The following is a 20,471-nucleotide window of genomic DNA, read 5'->3' as shown; positions in this document are numbered from 1 at the left end:
AACACAACTGTGTCAGCAGTATTACCTAGACAGTAGCCATTGCTCTGAGATCGATATGCCCATAAATATAGTAAACCCTATATCTATGGGTTTACTATATCTATGGATGTGCCTAAAAATTCGATCTAAGAAAGCTGCAGAATACGAGGAGTCAGCGTCCCACCCAGTACACAAGTAGAACTAAAGATTGTCTCAAAGAGAGTACAACTAACACAAGTGTAAAGTCAATTAACAGAGATAAAAAACTTACTTATTGATAAACGGGGTAAGAAGCTTGCTGTTGGAGGCCAGGTTCTGTACGGGAGGAGTTGCCTTAAGACCGATGGTGTGCGCCATGATGGCAAAGCATTTGCCTGTCGTATAAGCGTCATAGCCGGCGTCATGAAATTCCATCTTGCAATCCGGAGCCTCATAGTCTGGGAATCCTTCAGGAATAACTTCAAAAAGAATATCAGATGAAATTAGGCAGCTCTCAACTAATTAAAGCATTCAACCTACAGTAGATGCTCCTATAACATAAATGTCCTTTGACATAAATTCCACATAACATGAATAGTCTATTTAAAGTTTTGCTTCTACTCTTGCCATACTTAGGAGAGAAAGGGATGTTTATGTGAGAGTCTAGTTTACTGCGAGAGGTAATCAGGAGTGTCGATAAAGCACAGAAAATAGGTAGCTGCACAAATATTCAGAAATACCCAAAGGAGGTCGACTGATGTAGGTGTTCAAGTGTCGATCTATCATGCTGAATGCTACAAGTTATAGTCTCGTCAAAAGCGGTTTTATCTTTTATTTTAACCTTTAACCCTGGCTTCAAATGGACGAACGAACAGACAGACACAGCTCTTATTGTAGAGAGGCTTTATTTTTGTCTTACTTTATTTTAAAAAGTAGTTAAAAAGTTAGTAATTTTTAGTAGTTGAAGTAGCTACTTTAGTTTAAAAAACGTGAAAAAGCGATTTAAACTGACATTGAAAACTAAACTGAAAGTGCGCGTGCGATTCCCTAAACATAAAATTACCATAATCATGAACCATAATCCAAGCGAAAGCGATAAGAAAAAAAGGAAAGTTGCCGATACAACCCGGTAATACCACAGTTACTGCAGTAGAGTCATTAAATTAAAAAGTTGTTTAGTTTTTTCCTAGTTCTTTTTGAAGGGCAAGACGAGTGAGTTTGGGAAGATCTTAGAATGGATTAGGAAGTATACATGTATTTTAGTGTGCGCGTAACGTAAAATCCCTATATTGTAAACTTTTTTGAAACGGATTATTTACGTTGTAGGCGCGTCTATCGTATTTGCTCCAAGAATTAATCAACTGAGGGAGGTGCAGAAGCATTTGCGAATTAGCGAGTTTCCGCGATTTTTAATGTAAATGGACAGTTCTCCTTCGCATAGTTTGGTTCTCAGTACTCGTATTACGCTAGACAGCACTGCGTACCTTCATTATTTAGCCTTAAAACTCTTGAGACCGTGAAGACTAGTGCAAGTGCTAGAAGCTGTGAAAAAGATGAAGCTTCTTACTTTAAAATTAAAGCAAATAACAGAAGAACACGAGCATCACAGAAGAACACGAGCAGACAATTAACAGAAGAACACGAGCAGACAATTAACAGAAGAACACGAGCAGACAAATAACAGAAGAACACGAGCAGACAAATAACAGAAGAACACGAGTAGACAAATAACAGAAGAACACGAGCAGACAAATAACAGAAGAACACGAGCAGACAGACACCTTTGCATCATCAATTCTTTAAACGATTTCCAAACGCAACTGTCGTAATTGTGAAGAACAATGTGAAGGTGGTACGGACAAAAGAAAGCCTGATCTTGCGAAAGTGGAAAGACAAGACGTGGTAACTAAAAACCAAATGTAAAAGGTATGCAATATAAAAACAAATACATATATAAAAAAGCTATGAGAATTTAAAGTTCTTGTACTCAGAGTTAGAGTATATTGGCACAAGATAGACTATCATCAGCTAACTACAAACTGTCTGTCTGTCTGTCTCGAGTGTTGCCAAAGCTGCTCCTTGATTCACCTGCTTTTTACCATGAAGACCAAATGATAATAAAAACATTTTCTTATTGAATTACTTTATCTAGTTGCTTACAAATAATTTAGTATTTAAATAGTTTTATAAAATGGATTGGTTTACATGTAATATATCATTACTTCAAGTATTTATCATGACGTATTTCAACTGTAGAATGAACCAGCTGTAATACAGAGTGTTTTAATAAACTTGGCATTTTAAAAAGGAAAATAACTGAACTCAACTTTTTAATTTAATGACTGTACAGTAGCTGTGGTATTATGGGTTTGTATCGACAACTTGTCTTCTCTTTTTTATTACTTTCATTTGGGTGGAGAGTCCATGATTACGGTAGTTTTACAGTAAATTAAGGGGGTGAGCGAGCGCCTTCGATGTCAATTCAAAATTGATTTTTTTCTACACAGAAAAAGTCTACGCCGCAAAAGAAAATTGTATGTCTAAAATAAATGAAAACAGACATATATCATTATTAAAAGCAAAGGGATGTTTGTCTGTCCGCCTGTCGCCAAGGTTTGAGGATAGGATAAAAAATAGCTTTCAACGAGGATCTCTTACAGTGAACTAGACTGTTTAAGTGCTAGTATATATAAGAAATAACCCTACATGTCATTTTCTCTCTTAAGTGCGGCAAAAAACAAAGCGATATTTTTAAGGCTGACAATTAGATTCTCGATATTCAAATCAAATTGGAGCTCTTGCACCGACTACACGCTTTACATAGAATGGAAGCTTTTCCATAGTACAACGCAAAAATTCTACATAAATAGTTCACATTACATGGAATCTATGCTATAGGAGGTTTACATTATAGGAGCGTCTACTGTATTGACTAAAGGAACTTTCGGACCCAACATGAATATGTAATTAAACCGGGAATCGAGTGTTCTTAAAACGATGACCGAGAATCAACTCTGTCAAAAGCTATAGCATGAGAGTTATCAGAATGACCTTTGCTTTATGACCTCTAGACAACCTTTGCTTTGCTTGTATTCTCCAGACAGGGTGCTTGGTAATGGCTGCCGCAACGTTATCAGAGATGTGATTAATAGTTCTAAAGTGGATCACTGAATTTGAACCAACTGAGTTGAACAGTTGTTAGGTTGCCATATGAACTACATATGAAAGGTGCCTATATATGTGCATATGTACACATAAGCCTATATATGTACATATGTACATATGTACATATATGCCTATATATGTACATATATGCCTATTTATGTATATATGTACATATATAGGCATATATGTACATATGTACATATATAGAACATATGTACATGCACATATGTACATATGCACATATATAGGCATATAAGTACATATGTACATATATGCCTATATACGTACATATGTACATATATGCCTATATATGTACATATATAGGCGCTAATCATTTAACAGTTGTTAAATGACTATGTTGAAAATGTTGAAAATAAAAATATTTATTTTATTAATATTTTGTTAGAGAGTACATAGTTTGCTTACAAACATGTTGGAATGCTGTTGTTCCCATTTAATTAAAACCTGTTATATCATCTCGATGCGCTTGTTACAGCAACAGTTTCACCATTACAATATCAAAACCAATTGTGCCGATTCACATGTAGGTGTACTCATATAGTTCAAATAGATTCTTATGTTCTACTAAATCCACTTACATTGCCATAGTTCTACTTAGACTGCAACCTTTACTATAAGAGCCGTGTTCGTTTGTTGGAAGCCATATTTAGAGCGTCATGAATAAATGCATCAGATGAGAATTGAACTCAAAGAGTCAACTTGGTAGACTGATACACTAGCCACTGCGCCACTTAGCCTCCTCGAACCATCACAGAATAATTGTGTATATAATCATTGCAGATGATGATAGAGATGCCGATGTACTAGAGATGATAATATATATGAATGATAATATATAATATATATAATATATATGCTATCATAAAGACACCCACCAATATTGATCTGTTGGTAGAGGGAGGATGTGAGAGCCTTAATCAATTCATCTAGAGAAGTATGTGGAATGTCCTCCTTGAAAAGGTAAGTGGATGAGATGACCTTAGTGTCAAGGAGTCTACAAGTTGGAGCAATATGATTAATTTAGACAGCCATGAGTGAATCGCTGGTAATAGTGAGTCAAGTTGGTCGCTCTGAGTCAGTCGCTCTTAGTCAGTCACTATGAACGATTGCGCAGCTACCTATTCTCTGTTTTAACGACAAATCTGATGATCTATCATGACAAACAAGATTGTTGCAAAAGCTATATATATATAATAGGTATAACGCTATATGCATGTCATTTTTTCTTTTGTGGGTGTGACGAGATAGATTAACGTTCAAATCAAATTTGAGAACTTGTCCTGACTTGGCACTTTACGTTATGTGGACTTTTTTATGTAGTACGAAGCAAAAACTTTGCATAACTTTTTATGTTATTTGGACTTTATGTTATAGGAGATAGAGATGCCCCGAATCTAATTTCACCAGCCGATTCAGATACCGATCCGATATACCGATTCTTATTGAAAAATAATCCGATTCCGATCTTTTGTGTTGCATAGATAATTTTTAATTTTATTATGCAAATACAAATATAATGCAAAGAAAATATAAATATTGATGTATTTATTTGTTTGCATTTATGGAAAAAAGATATGCATGGATATATATTCACATACTGACATACCGTGCATCTACTAACAAAACAGTGAATGTTTCTTGTAATTTGTTAATAATGGTAATTACTGTTAGTGGTACAGCTTTCTTTGTGATAATGAAGTCTCTCTTCTATTGCTGAACGAACTGCTGCGCCTGCGCAAGTTTAGAGCAAATCAATGTTTACTTTAATTACCATTAGTGATTCAATTCTCTCAGTGAGACGTCTCTATCTTCTATCACTATCGATGTAGCCAGTCGTACTGAAGAAGGACTCACGTGCCTCAGATGATGGAGGACTGGATAAATACCGATAAGCCACTGAGGTTATTTTGTGCAATACAAACGACACATCATACGGTATCGTCAGGATCAAGAGAGAGATAGATAACTTTATGCATCGACTGCTCAAATTACTTTCGTAATGCTAGTAAATAGAAATATCACAGCGCATTCTTGTTTCCCATCATTGTTCTCTTGTTCGTGATCGGCAGCAATAAATCATATCGCTGTGATTGGGAAATACCAGCGGAAATACCACTTTGTGATTGCGTCCTGACTAAAGCCAAAATATTATTCAGCTGTGTGGATGTTCATTAGGCTATAGACATGAAATAGATTGTGTGACAGGCCCGGAATTCATTAGGTAAAAGTAAGGAACTTGCAGCTGATGATTTTTTAGTAGTGTAGCAGGCTAAAATATGGTTTTCTGCTAAATAGCCGATCTGAAAAAAGTATCTGAAGTTTTCGATTTTTAAGAAAAGATTTGCCGATACCGATTCAGATACAGTCATACTTCAACTTACGAGCTTAATGCGTTCCGAGACTGAGCTCGTATGTCAATTTACTCGCATGTTGGTGCAATTCATTTATATATAGAACAATTAAATATATATTGATTGGTTTCCATACTCTAAAAAAGCACATAAAACACTCAAAACAATATATTGTAACAGAAAGAACATGTTGGTTATTGTCCTTACGTACTACATGCTTTCAAAAAGCAACAAATAAAAAATAATGCAAGGAAATGTGATTAATTAAAATGTAAAATTAAATACATACAATAGCAGTTAACACTCGCATTTGCCAGGGAGGGAGATATAAGTTATCCTTCGTTACAACAGTTGTCCTTGATAAATTTGGATTTTATCAAAGTGTTAAAAGACAAACTTAGAAGCAAACCTAAAAGCAAACTTTCATTTTCAACTAAACGTAATTAAAATTTCTTCGGCGTTCATAGTTTGAAATTTGTCGCTGGTTAGCGAGAAATTTTTCCTTTTTTTTCGCTTTCACGACTAGCCGGCCGTTTTAAGATAAACCTATCTAAGGACGTTTGCCTTTGTCGCCCTTGCAACATGTTGCGATTAGGACGAACACAGGTGTCGTCACAAATGGTTAACGCCCGACCACTAGCCAACTTGTCCAAATGTCTATTAACAGTTTGGATAGATAGCGCCGGCCTTTTCACATAGCATCGTTTCAGTTACGCTGTCACCGGCCAATTGTTTGTCCAATGCCATCAGCGGTCGTGAAGATCGCTGCACCGTTTAGAAACTATGGTTAGTCCTTTTGCGAACTAAATGCCCTGAATATAATCCTTCTGTTTGATAATTATGAATGTATTTCTGTCATATTGCCGAGCTAGCTGAATCACGCATACACATTTCGCATATTTTTCAATATTTTTCCGTTTAATATCGACTGTTATCATTTGCTTTTTCTTTATATTATCTTTCATTTTACTGGCAAACTTTCGGTCTACGCACAGTACTTTTAATTCACATAATTCTGCACAGAAAATCGTGCACAAAAAACACGGTACAACAGTTTAACCTGAGCAGTTGAAAAATACAGAGTGATGCTGTTCTCATAAAACACCTCCGGCATACTTGGCAACTGACTCAAGTGCTCGTATCTCAAGCATGGCTCGTATGCTAGTGCTAAAACTTGCTTAAAAGCTGGCTCGTATCTCAAGTTTCTCGTACGTTGGAGCACTCGTAAGTTGAAGTATTACTGTACTTAACACCCATATCGATTCCAATATTAAAATCGTGGGAACTCTAATAGGAGATACGTGTTATAGGAGTGTCTACTGTACTTTATTGTAGTAAGCAGGTGGTGATCGCGTAGCGGAGAGAAAACCGCTTACCTGGGAAAGAGCTCAGTAACCATAGCCTTGAACTCCTCATATGTCTACAAAGCGTAAGAAGGGTGATACAGACAGTGACACCAACTGGTCATCATGTTGTGTGATGGCGGCTACACTCATTACCTCATATAGTTGCCCCTCATGGTGTTACTTAAATGTATCAACAGTTGTATTTCCAAAATCGAGATGTCGGAGTAAATAGGAGGCTACATCAGGCAGAAGTCGGTCAGCAGAGGTCGTAAGAATTGCACCTAAATTACACATTCTAGTTAGACCCGGCCACTAGTTATTGAGTGAGTGTAAAATCATGGAGATGACATGAAATTCCAGCGCATTCTATACTTGAGCTTTTTAAAAATTACTTTGTAATAACAGGCAAAATCAATCGCATTTCTACATAAGTGTAACTTCAGCAATATTTTAACTACAAATATTCCTCAAATCACAGACTTTGATCTAAGTATCAACTGTTTCATGTAAAACAATTTTATGCACAAATTTTTAACAATTTCTTTTGAAAAACATCAAAAGCAGCCGCTGTATTCGCCCAGTCAACTGAGTCAACTACTAAGACCTCTGTCAAAATCGGTACAACGCAAAACAGAAGATTTCATAAGATCGAAGAAGAAAGGCATATCTCGGTATAAGATGTCTAACCTCTGGCAGCTCTGCCATAAACTGTGAGACGAAGTACATAAGATCGAGTAGCATATTGTGACCAACGAGCATCTTGCCCTTGCTCGATATCTCTTTGATGACATGAGAGAAACCAACTGCCACCTGGAGATCTTCCTAAGATATAGTGAGACCTCAAATATCATAACTAACATTAACACATTCGTCACACATAAAGTCTGCAATGCTCTACATCAAATCAATAGATCATATCGGTCAAGATATCTTTTTACTAATGATATGGTAGCTGGCCTGAATTGTGATATATAAACTTCTATGCTGTGCTTGTAATAGTTTCAGAGCCATACTTTTCACACGATCGCTCTTGTAATAGCAAAAACAAAATACTCCAGGTGTTACACACAATGAAACATGACAATACTAACAGTACTAAAAGTACAAACATAACTGCACAATGAATGCATTGGATCCAGGTCTAGAGCTCACCAATTTTTTATTAATTACTGCCTGCTCTTTCGCTTTACGCGTTTCCGTGTTTATTTTTGAGACTTGAATATGTTTTTCTCTTCCTTCTCCTACTGATTCCATATAAGCTTCAACCGGATATCTGAAATGTTTTGGAAGACGAAAAGTAAAATTAAAGACACTGAGTCTATATTTACCTTCAGACCCTAAAGATAAGGTAACTAGAGGAAGTGTAACTCTCCAAAGCTTAGAGATGTATACCTTCTACAACAGAACAACATCAAGGCACGGTTACAAATCGAGGCAAGTACAAACCGATAAGTTTCAGGTTAGAGTCAACCTACTTGAAGCGCACGTATTGATATGTTATTTTACGTCTGAAGGGTGAGCAGGGTTCTAAATCAAGTGGTTGAACATCATCTTCTGTTGTAGATGAGAAATATTCTTCAACTTTCTTCCTATAATTAGACAAGCATAAATTAGGTACTGACAGGAGAAGCAAACACCAATATACCTCGCAAGTGCTGCCTTATCAAATGGTTTATAATGAGAATTTGAACTTTTTAACTACAAGTATTTAACTACAGGTATTTATCAACTACAGGTATTTATCAACTACAGGTATTTACCAACCGCAGGTATCTATCAACTGCAGGTATTCATCAACTACAGGTATCCATCAACTACAAGTATCCATCAACTACAAGTATTTATCAACTGCAGGTATTCATCAACTACAGGTATCCATCAACTACAAGTATTTATCAACTGCAGGTATTCATCAACTACAGGTATCCATCAACTACAGGTATCCATCAACTACAGGTATTTATCAACTACAGGTGTCTATCAACTACAGGTATTTATCAACTACAGGTATTTATCAACTACAGGTATTTATCAGCTACAGGTATTTATCAACTACAGGTGTCTATCAACTACAGGTATTTATCAGCTACAGGTATTTATCAACTACAGGTATCTATTAACTACAGGTATTTATCAACTACAGGTATTCATCAACTACAGGTACCATAAAACTTTTATTTGAACATCACCTCCGTTTGACCGCCACTTTGACAATCTTTATGAACACATAGTATCAACTGATCAGTAGAAAAGTGTCCACAAAATCGTATTAATAATTAATCGTTTACATCAATACCAATCAATTCTCTCGTTGTCCAACTCCAAAGCTTTTAGCTTTTCTTCGTTAAAACTTTGAAAGCAACGGCATAGAAATAATCATTGTCCCAGGTTAGTGGTAGTTCCTTGTTTAACGCGGTCTTGATACTTCGAAGTACATGTATGTACATGTATATGAAAACGGTTTACATTTACGATGGTACTAAGGTTACGCTGGATTTGTGCTAAATGCAATGCGTGAAAGTTTTGCTCTACTAAAAATTGTTTGGACGCTAATATCGACTAGTTCAGCAGCGCAGAAAAAGAGTCAAGGTCGGAAGACATTGTGGAAGGTATTGGACAACCAGAAGATGGTCGTTCCATCTAAAGCAACAATCAGAACGCAACTATCCAAGCAAACAATGCAAATATTTTTGTTTCAAAAACGTTAATTTTTGTTTCTGCATGTAACATAAGTATGGTTCCTTTATGTCACTTGTTCATGAATATATCTTTGTAGCATTTGATAGATAATCATTATATAACTTACAAATTTGCAGATTTATAGCATACTATTTGATAGCATCATAGCAGTAATCTGATCTTACAATTGAGCGACGCTCGTAACTCATCTTCTATTGAACATCGAAAGCAAGTTTAGGCTGCAAACTGCAGCAAACATATCAAAGAGTGCAATGATCTTTTATGCAACATTGGTAAATATAGATATAAAATAAATATATGTCTTTAAATTTAAAATGAAATAAAAATTGAAAGCTTGAACAAATTTCAAAGCAGTACACAGGCTATAATATCGTCATAGGTTAATTGCAAGCAATAGATATCAATTGGTAGAGATATTTCTCAGTTTCTCAATACATATTTATTAAGAGATCTTTGACAAGTTGGAGGTAGTTTAGCGGATTTATTGCATCCAAAAGGTTTAATATTGCTCCACCGAAAAAAGAGGGCAAAATATAGGTGACACTCGCTACAACCGTCAAAGGGCTAAATTTATTTTCCCAAAATTCTGAGGAGCCATGTGAAAAATACAACGCCAGCCTCTATTTGAACGCCGCCTCCAATTGACCGCCACTATTATAGAAGGGTTGAAAAATAGAGCACCATGGCGTTCAATTAGAGTTTTTTGCAGTATGTATCAATTACATGTATTCATCAGCTCAGGTATGAATAAGTAAACAGCCAGGATCAGAATTTTTTAGATATTTACATCTGAGAGTTAACAGCTTGCAGTCTATAATATTTACTAACCTAAGATACTATAACTATGATCAATAGTAAATAGAATATGGAGTTTCAGAATTGTTTAAGCTAAAGACAACAGGCACCAATACAGATACCTGATGTCCAAAATGGATCCAATCGTTAACAGGATCAGGGTTTTTGATCAGGACAGAGTTTCTTTAAATGAGAAAAGAACTTTGCCAGTTACCCGCGTTTGCTATTGATATCACGTCAATATAAAGCAGGGGTTCCCTACCTTTTTCATTCAGTTCCCCACTTAAGCCTTTTCATAAATTTGATTCCCTACCCACTTTTAACACTCATAACTAAAACAACCAATACAAATTATAACCCCATTTTATTGTAAATACCTAAACATATAACAACATATTATTACTTTTTTATACAGCACGCATGCAACATACACCGATACATGACCTGTGGCATGGCGGTGAATTGGTTTACGACTAGTTTAACTTACTATCCAATCAAAATCTGGATAGATGTGTTCACATATATCTGGGTTCTGACTAGTAGCTCAATATTAGCAACTAGTGTTATAGATAAAACCAAAATTTTAAACTAGAAATTCCACTGTCATACAACCCACGACCAAAGTAGTAATGGAAAAAAGAAAGGGTACTGTTGATTGTCGAAAAAGTAGTTCTCAGCAGGAATTGACAGAGTATAATGTAAATGAGACTTGTTTGAGATGATATAAAATAAATTTGAGGGAGCACGACTCTAAAAAGGCGCAACAGAAATAACAGAAATGTAACAGAAATAAATATTAATAAAATAAATAATTAACTATCTCAAACTTATGTTTTACAATAATAAAATAAATATTAATTCAAGCTGTAGACCTAAACTACTGTACGTAATTTAAATAACAACAGCAATAATGATGTATGTTTATTATATCTCTTATTATATTGAAATGCAATATTGAAATGCAATATTAAAAGTAAATGGCAAGCTGCCGTGAAATATACAATTTGAAAGTTGTTTGTTGGTTAAAATAAATATTAATTCAAGCTGTAGACCTAAATTACTGTAAGTAATTAAACTAACAACAGCAATAATCAAATATGTTTATTATATATCTGAAATGCAATATTACAAGTAAAATATATTGTAATATACAGTTTGAAAGTTGGTTGTGTTGAATGCAGAACGGCTTTGACAACGATATGTAACAGAAATACATATTAATAAAATAAATATTTAATTATCTCAAACTTATGTTTTACAATAATAAAATAAATATTAATTCAAGCTGTAGACCTAACCTACTGTACGTAATTTAACTAACAACAACAATGCCAACAATAAAGAAATATGTTTATTATATCTCTGAAATGCAATATTAAACGTTAAACGGCAAACTGATGTGTAATATACAGTTTGAAAGTTGGTTGTGTTGAATGTAGAATGGTTTTGACAGCGATATGTAACAGAGAGCAAGCGTTGGCATTTACGCGTCTGGAAGTTTTATGCAAACTGGAGTGAAATAAAGAAATATTCTTGTCATAAAAGGGCGTTGTAGTAACGCCCTACCTTGTAGATAAGATGTAAAGAAATCTGGCTGATGTTCTAGATAATTTGAAAAACCTTCGGTAATTGGACAAAAACGTAGGCTGATAAACTGTGTACCACATTTTCGTACCTGTAAATCGGTCTACGCCTCAAACAGTAGACAAACGGTACACAGTAAACAGTTCTACTATCTGTCGCACGGCTTTATTGGCGTTTCGTAGGTCAGTCGAAACTATTAATAAACCAAGCTGTTCAAGCGTTTTGTGGCGATTTGTGGCAAGACTTTATCGTTCTATTCTCTGTCGCTCGGCGTTTCAATTTCCGGTCTTAACTTTTATTAAACGAAGCTTTTCAAGCGTTTTGTGACGATTTTCGTCCTAATAAATCTGTCTATTTATGTATAATCCGATCAGATGGGTTAGTTTTAGGAATTTGCGTCAACCTTTCAAAGGCTTGGTAACATATTTAAATAGGTTTATATGCGTTTTGTATCATTATTATACTTAAACGACTTTACTGAAAAATAGTTAAGTTTGTTGATAGGATTTCGTTGCAAGGGTTTGGTGACGGCCGTTAACGGATAATTTTTCGGGAGTTGTGTGCACATGTGCATTTATCATAATTCTCCCAATCAATCGTTTCACTCTTGTTTGGTCGTGGGATGATGAAACCCAAACTCACATGGCACTGCAGAACCTAAATTAAAAATTTAACAAATCAGACATCTTGCTGTTCCCCTTGTATATTCAAAATTTTCCCCTTGGGGAATTCCTCCCTGGTTGGGAACCCCTGATATAAAGGCATTCACTTACATAACACCATTTATGAATTTCTTGTCCTCTCCCTTGACCGCAATAGGGGTCTCTGTGACTGTGGATCGCTTCTCTTCTTTCTCCATGATGGTGTCTCTAATCTTACTCTCTGCTGATGGCCGCAGGTAAGAAATTCCTGCGGCAACAAACTGACTTTGATAGAGCAATTGCCTGACAAATGATATTGGGAGCATCCCTGACAAATGAAATTAGGTGCATTACTGACAAATAAAATTGGGTACATCCGTGACAAATAAAATTGGGTAGATCCCTGACAAATGAAATGGGGGCATCACTGACAAATGAAATGGTGTGCGTCATTGACAAATGAAATAGGGTAAACTATTGACATATTTGGATTAGTCATTGACAAATGATATTGTATGCATTAAAGATTGGTTCATTGATGCCATCCAGCAGTAGTGCGTCGACAAACTCTTTCTGACTGTAGACAAACTTAGATGACACGGAAAATATTAAAACGATAACATCATTACCAACAGTTTTTCGTACTCGATGTATACACCAAGCTATGCAAGCAGCCCTCGATTGGTAAACTGCTATACCAACATTCATCGATTAGGTCACTGTACATAAACCAACTTTTCGCAGTGAATTGGGAATGGCCCCTCCAATCATCCCCGAAAAGTGAAAATCCATGAAAAAGAAACTAATTTCTAAAGGCACCTTTACATTAATCATAATCATTTTCCTCTTTTTCTTGGATGTTTAGATGGTTTGGAGGCCATTTAAGAAGCCTGATGAAGGGTGCTACAAGAACTTTGCAGTTTTACATTTCACAAAATACAACAGGAAACCACTGTTGTGACTGCTACCACAATGATGCTTGTGAGTGGAACTATCTTACTGAGTAAGGGTATGAAAAAGATTCACGGATTGTATTTATTTTCCTTAGTTACTAATGAATATGTTTACATCACAATGTACAGAAGCCGAAAAGCTGCGCCACAAAGTAGCAATATATACCTCCTTTGCAATATAGATATTTGCATGACCCCATCATAGCGATTGCCATTTATTATTTTTGACCTATCCAAAACAAGCATCGCCTGCCCACCCGTCAATCAGCACCAGATTCCCACACGTTAAGCGTTGTTGTCAAACCAACCCTGCCTTATATTCATGTAACAAATTTAAATAACAATCTACAAGATAACCAGGAAGCAGTTTTTAGCCAGTCGTAATAATTTTTTCAGAGTTCTGCTCCTAGTGGTTGAATAAAAAGCATGTTGTCCACTCTATTGATCTTAACTTTAGCGATGAGAAAGCAATACACAAAAAGCAAAATCACTCACCTTGACAAAACACTTTGTTGAAATCAAAGCCATGACTAGCAAGAAAGTTCATACTGCTCGCCTGCAATCAGTTGAAGCAGAAACGCCATGAGAAAACTATATGATGACTGAGACATGATTAGCGAAGGTTGTCATAAGATGAAAGGAGTGGTGTTCTAAATATTTACGCTTCCACCGGTAAATCCACTAAAGTTCTTCTAGCTTGCCCAGCCTCAAGGAATGTAAAGAATTGATACAATATTTCTCTGATGGGGCAACCCTCGAAGAACAAGTATAATGTCTGCGGAGGCTGCAGAAGCTGTGCGTGTTATTTAAGTGTATTGTTGCACATAAAAAGTGGCTCTGTGATCTTGGCTGGACATCTATGAGTTCAGTGGTAAGGGAACTTTGATGACTGGAGACATACCCAGTTACAGAGAGTAAGTTAAGGTTGGATGTCATTCCAGTCACCATAGGTAACCCTTTTTGAGAATTAAACTTTTTTTGGGAGTTGAACCCTAAAGTGTTACTTGCAAGTAAGACATTTGGCACCATGGCCTAGTGTTCCTCTGATACTCCTCTAACAACTTCTGAATATTATCCGCACATTCTTCATGTATAGCACATAATAGCCGAGTAGTGACAATGCATGTGATTTAAAAGTTAACTGATATCACAAATTGCAGCTTTACAGCTTTCAGAGACTGATACTCTCTTAGCTCATGTACTTGATGACTTCATCATAAACTGGAGCACAAAATGTCAGTCGTCTTGTCCGAAAAATGTAAAAGGGTTAAAAGTTAACTGACAACACAAAATTTTATTGTATTAACAGTAAAAGATAATATTATAGATTGGTGCTGGAATAATATTCTATGTAATCTTGACAAAATACAAAGTTTTATCAGCATTTTTAAGTCATGAAAAATGAACAGAAAGATTCACGATCTTTGCAAAGTATCGACTGGAAACAGCAGCAATGTTATGAAATCACATTCAAATCACTCGTTTTTCAACTACATTATCTTAAAACTGGCCAATCCAACTATTCATTACAGCAGAGCATGTGTTAATGGATTTTATACAGATGACTTCTGAGAATAGCTAGTTTTTACCGACAATTTCTTTAATTTCTCATTTGTGTGAAGGAAGAAGTTCTTGCTAGCGCACTCGTCAAAGTGTACGCACAAGCTGATTGGTGTAATTCTAGAACCACCATCCGAAGGTTAATGCAGGACATATAAGTACAGTGCAGACTTTTTCGTTTTTTTCTAGAACCTGACTCAAGTTTGTGTTATAATTATTTTAGCATTATAATTATAACCAAAACATGTAGCCTGGCAACTAGATGGGAAAAATGTATTACAATAGCATCCAACAGAAGCGCTTTGACCTCGTATAACATACGTCTATGTTTTGCTAAAAATGACCTCTGTATGTCACAGCTTCAAGTTTGTATCATGACTATTTTTTCTCCGAAACTGGTTTTTGTTCATCTAATTGCAAAATTAATGCTAAAAAACTAAATACCATGATCATATATGTATAAATAGATGTGATCATATCAATATAATTAGATGTGATCATATCAATATAAATAGATGTGATCATATCAATATAAATAGATGTGATCATATCAATATAAATAGATGTGATAATATCAATATAAATAGATGTGATTATATCAATATAAATAGATGTGATTATATCAATATAAATAGATGTGATCATATCAATATAAATAGATGTGATCATATCAATATAAATAGATGTGATCATATCAATATAAATAGATGTGATCATGTCAATATAAATAGATGTGATCATATCAATATAAATAGATGTGATCATATCAATATAAATAGATGTGATCATATCAATATAAATAGATGTGATTATATCAGTATAAATTCATGTGATAATAAAATGCTGTCAAGTAACCTTTAATGCCCAGTCTGATCTATCTCACAGCAACATAGTTGTGCCTAAAGACTATACATGTATATGGGATGTACATGTTGGGCTAAGCATGTCATGCCCAAGTACTGTTCATCATGTTCAAGCCATGCTCAAGTCATGTTCAAGCCTTGCTCAAGTCATATTCAAGTCATGCTCAAGCCTTGCTCGAGTCACATAGGATGAAGAGTTGATCTCACCTGACAAGTAAACTCAAAAGATTTGCCATGGTCGGTGTGACCAAAAGTTTGGGGTGTAACGTAGAACTTGTAAGGCTTGGCCAGGTAGTCTCCATCAGGTTGTTGAAAAAACATGCAGAGACCAACTTGGCACATGAGGTAGTCCATGTTGCCCTGTAAGGGTTCCAGCAATGCAACACATTTAAAGTCGTGACGCCAAAGATCATGATTTCTAGGAAGGGATATTGCCAATTTATAAGGCTCTGAAAGATCTCTGCTAGTGGCAAGGTCATACGTTCATATAAAGCAGCAGAAAGTCAGTTTTTGTTTGCATTAATTTTACAGACTACTGCTTTTCTTTATTAGCGTGCAAAGTCATAACTAATTTGAACTCGAATCTTCAAAAACCTCCAGCTATTTTTATTAAATACCAGCCAGCCGCCTGTCATTAGTTTCCATTTGCGAGTGAGAGTAAAGCTTGCAGGAGATCATGCTATGTTTGCCACTACCGCCTAGCTAGGCAGCTATATCACCTTTCATCAAGCATTCTTCATGATGTACATATTTGGAAAAAAGAATATATTCCCTACACCAGAATGAAATTCTGGGGTGAAACTTTAACAAGTGTATTGATAGTTTCCGCGGTAAAAGTGATATCTTGAGTATCAAGGGTAGAAATGGAAAATACTGCAGTGTGTGAGCTATCTGTCATTAATTGGCAACCTTACCTGTCTCAGCTTTGTATATCTCTCTGGTACTGTATCAAATGGCCTAGCCTTGAAATCTGCTTTACTTATACCTACAGGGATATACGTTTGTTAGCAAGATAACGCCTGTCAATACTATTAACAGCATTCATAATGTAGTGACAAGTGAACTTACATGCAGACTCTGCTACTTTAATTAATAATATCCATTGTGTTGTGATTCAAGCACTCATTTGCAAACCCATGCCCCTAGTTTTAATAGCACTCACAACTAGTGATCAGAGCGTTTACCTGTAAACTCTCCATCAATACTAATGAAATCACATCTTCTCACATCCTCAAGTATAGATGGTAGCTGACTCTGGAAATCTACATAAATCACCCTTTATATCATCAGTAAGGAAAGCTACAAGTGAACAGTATTGATCCTTTTACATATTTACTAAAATTCAATAAAGTTTTGTTTCTGAATTTTAAGGTTTAACATCTAGTACAAACATTTTTGCATCAAATCAAAGTCGTAATGATGATCTCAAATATAATGGAAACCATGGCCGGGTATAGCTCACAATGTTAAAAACTTGAAGCAAAGCAATTGACCAATTGTTCATCAAATTTATAGTTCGGTTAGGTCTGATAATATGAAATTGACAACAAGTATCCAAAAGCTTCTTTTGCTATTGGCTACATAAAGGTGTACAAAGTAAAGAGCTAATAAGATATAGGCAATAAGTGTAAAACAAAACAGCATACACAACATAATTTCAGTTTTGAAATTTAGTTGCTATTTAAACTTTTAAAAAAAGTTTTTTGTGTTCAAATAGACAAAACCTAAAACAGTAACACAAATCTATCGTTATTAGAACACGTACTAGAACGAACAATCTCCATCGCAACAATAATTTATCCTCAAAGGTCACACAATTAACTCTGGCTGCGTCCGATAAGGCGAGGCAGGAACGAAATAGCACATCCATGTAGGAATAACATTCCCGCAAAAAATTGCTCGATCGGTGGATGGGGATTGTACTGGCTCCGTCTTAAAATCAAATCTGTACAAAATACGTATATATAAACATCGATTCCATTTATAATGCATGCACATAACCAAACATGGAAAACGTATGCACTTACAATTATAGTAGTTGTCCCCTCTTTTAATTCAACAACTAAACGCGAACTGAGTTAACTAAATAGTAATTGATATTTCCATTGCGACATTTTCAAATCTTCTAAACCTAAACTCTAAAGAAGGTGTTGTTTTGCTCAATAAACAGTCAGAAGTAAATTTCAATATCACATGATGCAAACTGTTCTTGCAAGACAAACACACAAGATTCAACGACTACTTTCAGTACTTTGTCTTCAATCTGTTAATTCAATTGACAGGCCTAATTAAGAAATATACATTATTTAGAGTGGAATACAAACATCTTAGTGATAGTTTCAAATGTAATAACACTGTATCGTTTAAACACATCCATACTCTTAGAATTAGTAAGAACTGTTATCAAATCCCTTTTAAAATGTCACATTCATTGAATGTCTGACACAACCATTCATTGTACTAAAATATTTTAGCAGAGGGATAGAAAATTTTAAAAACTATGAGAACATTGTTAGAGATGCTAACTTTCAGTCTCAACAAGTTTTTACTGGTCCAATATATAGACTCAAACAGAAATTAGGTTATTATTCATAGTAGAAAGGAATTTAGGCTATTTTTATAATAAAGCTATGACCAGGTCTGCCAACTGTCACGCATTGGGCTTGAGACTCACACAATCACCTTAAAAGAAAAAGAAAATGAGTAAGAAATGCGTGATATTTTTGCCACAATTTCCACAATTTTATATATACTATCGTTGATACATCAATTGCCCCAAAACCAAATCTCAAGCATTGCCCCACTCTTGGGTTGTCAGGCCTGGCTATGACACACGAATATAACTCAACTAGATGATGATAGACACTAGTTGAAATAGAGTGCGAGATTAGCAGACAGACACTGACACGGAATTAGTGAGGGAAAATGCACGCATCCTTTACGAAAACCTAAAAGTTGTCTTCTCTCACAAATACTGGAGCTTCACTATACATTGTATCTCTTGAATAGAGTAGAGAGCTCTTAGAGTGAGTGAATTAACTACAAAGCTTAATGTTCGTGTATTGAAGTTGTAAACGTCAGAGTTTAATAGTATATAACTATTATGCAATGAGATATTTTGCTAAGCTAGTCTTTGTCACGTATGATTCTTCAGCTCATTCCAGAGTCTAGAGAACTTCCAATCCTGATTTATTAGGTTAAACTGCTTATATCTTAAAGATTATTATCTAGTCAGGGTGAATAGCACAATAAAAATGCAAAACTTGAAAATTTCCAAAATAAAGTGTTCACTTGTCTTTTTGTCTCCCTTCCAACAGTCATAGAGATGCCAATCTTTATCCACATGAAAGGTTAAAGCAAATACTCCGGTATATGAGAGAGAGAATGTGCTGTTTACTGACGCATTAGAGGATTAGCGAGAGTTTATTTATTTCATAGCGTCCATGTCCGCTACTAAAGGCATTCCACACCGCTCTATAGGATCAGAGAGGAAATATGTAGGGGTAATTATAGGGCAGCAGGTATTTTATGTAAAACTCTTCTGCTATTAATTCAGGCTTATGCGCTGCCTGCTCAGTTAGATACAAGGTACGGCTAACACAGTAAATAAATCAAGATGGAGATTATATAAGAAATTTAGTATTATTAAATAAAAATATAATTTCACTCTGGTGCTGAGTGGATCCCTGTATCTATCTTGAGCAAAGGAAATAAGGTTTTAACAGTAATGAAAATGTGAGATCGATGTGCACTTTGGAACCGATGTTAATGTCTTCAGGAATCCGCTGTCTGCTCACAAGGAAGTTAATGAAAAGACCAGCTGTAATTTGTCAATATTGCAACCAGGCATAAAATTTAGTTAAAAACTAGCAACATTACAGGCAAAATCCATGTTTCTTGTATTGCTAAAAGAATGCTTACTGCAGTTGCTGTTGGCTGGTATGACTGTCAATAAAATACTGGTGGGTGTCTGTGTTTCCTGTTGTGAGGCAGAAAACAGGTTGGGCCTTGTGAGGAAGCGCTAGTCTTTATTGCTGGTAGTATGTGGACCACACAAGTTGAGCTAGATTCATGCGAGCTGCTGAGCTGGTCATGTGAGAAAAACGATGTTTGAAAACCTCCTAGGACGAGCTGCAATGCGGTTGGCTTCAGAACGTGAGAAAAGAAAATTGATGCATGTCTCTGCACTTTAGGTATTAAGGCAGGTTTTTAGCCCGTTTTAGATACTAACTTTTGTTCATAATCGCTATTAAAAGACCATATTTCCAGTTGCCAAAAAATATATATATTAAGACCGCAAATTATTATGATAAAAAGAAGGAAAGACTATTAATTCAGAATGCTTAACCTTTAGCGTAAGAATAGCCATATCTCATTTGCTGTTGTTTGTTTAAACATTCAAGGGTAGCCAAGGACCTGGCAGTTGTTCGGAGAGCATTGCTTGTAACAACTGTAATCCACATATCAAACTAAAACATAGTCACAAAGGCTAGAAAAATCTTTATGATTTGTATATTGCTGATCATTCAGAAGG

The 20,471-nt window shown here is 35.5% G+C and overlaps 1 protein-coding gene across 1 annotated transcript in view; it reads right to left on the bottom strand.

Annotated features, from left to right (window-relative positions):
• Positions 1-17,819, bottom strand: part of LOC137393504 (poly(A)-specific ribonuclease PARN-like) — a 59,417-nt gene extending 41,598 nt beyond the window's left edge. Inside the window, exons 1-12 of the mRNA XM_068080080.1 lie at positions 17,703-17,819; positions 17,122-17,199; positions 16,852-16,922; positions 16,145-16,297; positions 14,010-14,070; positions 12,694-12,829; positions 8,317-8,430; positions 7,994-8,114; positions 7,529-7,663; positions 6,872-6,915; positions 4,020-4,138; positions 251-437 (exon numbers count right to left, since the gene is read on the bottom strand). Coding sequence (XP_067936181.1) covers positions 251-437; positions 4,020-4,138; positions 6,872-6,915; positions 7,529-7,663; positions 7,994-8,114; positions 8,317-8,430; positions 12,694-12,829; positions 14,010-14,070; positions 16,145-16,297; positions 16,852-16,922; positions 17,122-17,199; positions 17,703-17,721 — 1,238 coding nt within the window. The 5' untranslated portion in view covers positions 17,722-17,819. The remainder of the gene's footprint in view (positions 1-250; positions 438-4,019; positions 4,139-6,871; positions 6,916-7,528; positions 7,664-7,993; positions 8,115-8,316; positions 8,431-12,693; positions 12,830-14,009; positions 14,071-16,144; positions 16,298-16,851; positions 16,923-17,121; positions 17,200-17,702) is intronic.
• Positions 17,820-20,471: the final 2,652 nt, after the last annotated feature.

This window comes from Watersipora subatra, chromosome 4, assembly GCF_963576615.1.
Source record: "Watersipora subatra chromosome 4, tzWatSuba1.1, whole genome shotgun sequence".
NCBI classification, from domain to species: Eukaryota; Metazoa; Bryozoa; class Gymnolaemata; order Cheilostomatida; family Watersiporidae; genus Watersipora; species Watersipora subatra.
The sequence above is the reverse complement of the archived record's forward strand: the minus strand, read 5'-3'. Positions and strand labels throughout refer to the sequence as shown.